The following is a 2,856-nucleotide window of genomic DNA, read 5'->3' on the forward strand; positions in this document are numbered from 1 at the left end:
GAACACATCGTCCGTTTTTATCCATGTAAATCCGTTGCGGACTGTCGACATTTTACACTGGGGAGTTTTATTGCCCACCAGCCAAACCGCCGCTCCCATGTTACTATCAGCAAGCCAATTGTGAGTGTCAATGTTTTCAAATGGTTCAGAAAGTAGAACTATGTCAATGCTTTGTTCTGCTACAGTCTGCCATAGCAGGTCCTGAGCTGCTTGGCAATGGTTTGCGTTAAGCTGAAGAACTTTCATGTTTTTCTAAGACGCACCGCCTCTTGGTAGCGCGGGCACTTTGCGCTGCCAGCTGCATGTGCTCCGGTACACAGCGCACATTTTTCATCGTTTTTGCAGCTTGCTGCTTGGTGGCCTTCTTTTCCACATCGTCTGCACAATTTGGTGCGATCGGGTTCTTTACACGCGGTTGCTACGTGATCGTATGCCCAGCATCTGTAGCACCGTCTCGGTGATGTAACTTCTGTTACTCGACATCTTACCCATCCTACTTTGAGATGTCCTAGCTCCAGCACCTTTTTGGCATCATCTGCACGCAACGATAAATACATTGACTGTGTACCTCCTGGAATGGTGCGTGTGCTTCGTATCGCCGACATCTTTAGATTTTTCACCTGCGCCTGCTGAGTAATCGCTTCAAGTAGCTGATCCTCCGTGTTCAGGTCAGCGATAAGACCTTTACATTGGATTGTGACTGTATGCGTCTTCAGGTTCACCGACGCTACACCGTCCAGCGCATTTTCAATAGCCATTTGGTAACTACTGGCCTCAACATCCTTGCTCCTTTTAAATTCTATAAGAAGGCCACCTTTTTTTGTAGGTCGCATCGTCTTAACTTTTTCGCTAAGGTCCTTCAGTTCTTCGCTGTGCTTTACTGCTCGCAGCATATCCGCATATGATGTACCGCCCGCCTTTTTCTCGATAATAATGGCGTCCGACATTGGCCTGATGGTGCCTTTTCGGTTTTTCAGCGATTTCTTTTTCTTCTCTACCTTTTTCCACTCTTCCCTCTGCATGGGTTGATTTACAGTTTGTGGCCGGGAAGAATCAGAGTCGCTTTTCCTCTTTTTAGCAACTGGAGACTTTGTTGCAATCTGGGTTGCAGCTCTTGGGCTTTCTTTGGCTCTAGTTCTCTTAGCCGTCTGAGGAGTGTTTTTCCCTGCTGTCGAAACAATTTGCACCTGTTTAGAGGTAGACAATTTTCTTATGCAACGTTCCATTGAATCCGTTTCAATGAGAACGTCTGTGTGAGCTCTTTTGATAATACTGCACATTCTTCTTATGTCACCGTGGACATTACGGCGTGATTCCACGTATTGAATAAGTGCATCAATTTCTTTTCCAAGGATGTCGATCAATTCACATTGCCTGCTTTGTTTTGCATTAGTGCTGCAGGAAGTAGGGTTTTGCTGCGGGTTGGGAGCGTCAGTGACTTTTTTGATGATATGGGTTGTCGGCGTCCCGGGCGTGCCTTCTCGACCTTTCATCTCCAGTGTTGATACATCTGTCCGCCGCTGGGTAGCCGTTGTTGGCAGGCTGCTCTCCGTTGTGTTGTCTGTTGTTGCTGCTGCTTGTGGAGGGGTCCTTGCAATAACGGAACTCCTCCTGAAAGCCTCCATAGCTTCTCCTGTTGCCATCTTGGCAGTGCTGTTTTCATAGTTGTTTTTGTTTTTATTTATGTTTTTGTTGTCCATGCTGTATGGGCCCCAACTCACAGCCGCTATCTCAGCGCGTGTACGTAGTTACCGTAAGTCCCATGGTTATCTTTGTAAACAGGGAGGCCATGCGAGGGTTGACACTGGCCCTTATGGGGTCCAGTGTTCAGTGCCAGACTTCAAGCCGGAATTAATGGGGAGTAATCTCAACCCAACCTACGTGGTCATTTAAGACTACGCGCTTTGAGCGCTTTGTGAGACCTGCCAGGTTTTAACGAGGCGAAAGAGGTCATGAACCCTTCTGAAAGCCATTTTTGCAAGATTCCACTCCGCATACTCAGGTAACAGAGGCTCATAGCCCCAGCTATTTCGCATTACGCGATTAGTACAGCCGCTCCTTACATGGAGAACAGACGCTGACCAGGGAGCCGCTCAATCTGAGGCAGACGCTTCTGGGTTTTAGCTTTTGGGTAAGTAGGTTGCTAGCCCTTATACCCTAGCTTGGTGATAGTAGAACTATCCGCACCTCCAAGCCGGTGATTGTCTGTTTTGGTCCGCGAGTGGTATTTTATTTCCCACTTACCCTGCATGATGCCGAGCCTTCCTCGATCCGCCACCTGGGGACGCGTCCGATGGGAGACAGACAGACAACTCCACACGGAGTTATGTTATGTTATGTTATGTTATGTTACGTTATGTTATGTTATGTTATGTTATGTTATGTTAATGTTAACTCATTCTCTATATCCATACAAAATATCTATCAAACAAATAAAATTAAAATTTTCTTTTGAAAAATGCAACCATTCAATCAGTATTTTCTTATGACGTTATCACGTTAAACTATCGTCAGTAAACCGACTTTACAGACATCCTCTTTTTTATATTAGCTTGTGGAAGAAGGAAATCTATTAATTTTTAATTTTGCGAAAATGGTTTAAAACTGCTTTATGGTCGATCTTTAGCACCTGCGCGATGCTACGGCTACTAACATGCCAGTCAACTTCGACTATTTCTGTGATTTTATCGACATTTCCGACGACGAGCCTGCCTGTGCGAGCTGCAACTTTAACATCAAAAATGCTTAAATGGATTCGACGAAACCAAAACTGCATGCAATTAGCCGTTACAGTATCGGCACCATAAACACAATTCACAATTACAGCGGCCTGCCTTGCATTTTCGCCTTTATAAA

At 45.5% G+C, this 2,856-nt stretch overlaps 1 protein-coding gene across 1 annotated transcript; it reads right to left on the reverse strand.

Annotated features, from left to right (window-relative positions):
• Positions 1-242: 242 nt before the first annotated feature.
• On the reverse strand, positions 243-1,643 carry LOC128864809 (uncharacterized). Its single transcript, XM_054104569.1, has one exon. It carries the CDS (start codon positions 1,641-1,643, stop codon positions 243-245), a length of 1,401 nt encoding a protein of 466 aa, XP_053960544.1.
• Positions 1,644-2,856: the final 1,213 nt, after the last annotated feature.

The sequence above is a fragment of the Anastrepha ludens genome, chromosome 5 (genome assembly GCF_028408465.1).
Source record: "Anastrepha ludens isolate Willacy chromosome 5, idAnaLude1.1, whole genome shotgun sequence".
Classification (NCBI taxonomy): Eukaryota; Metazoa; Arthropoda; class Insecta; order Diptera; family Tephritidae; genus Anastrepha; species Anastrepha ludens.

Excerpts from the sequence above, each read along its gene's own strand:
- LOC128864809 (XM_054104569.1), bottom strand. The coding sequence starts at position 1,643 with ATGGCAACAGGAGAAGCTATGGAGGCTTTCAGGAGGAGTTCCGTTATT.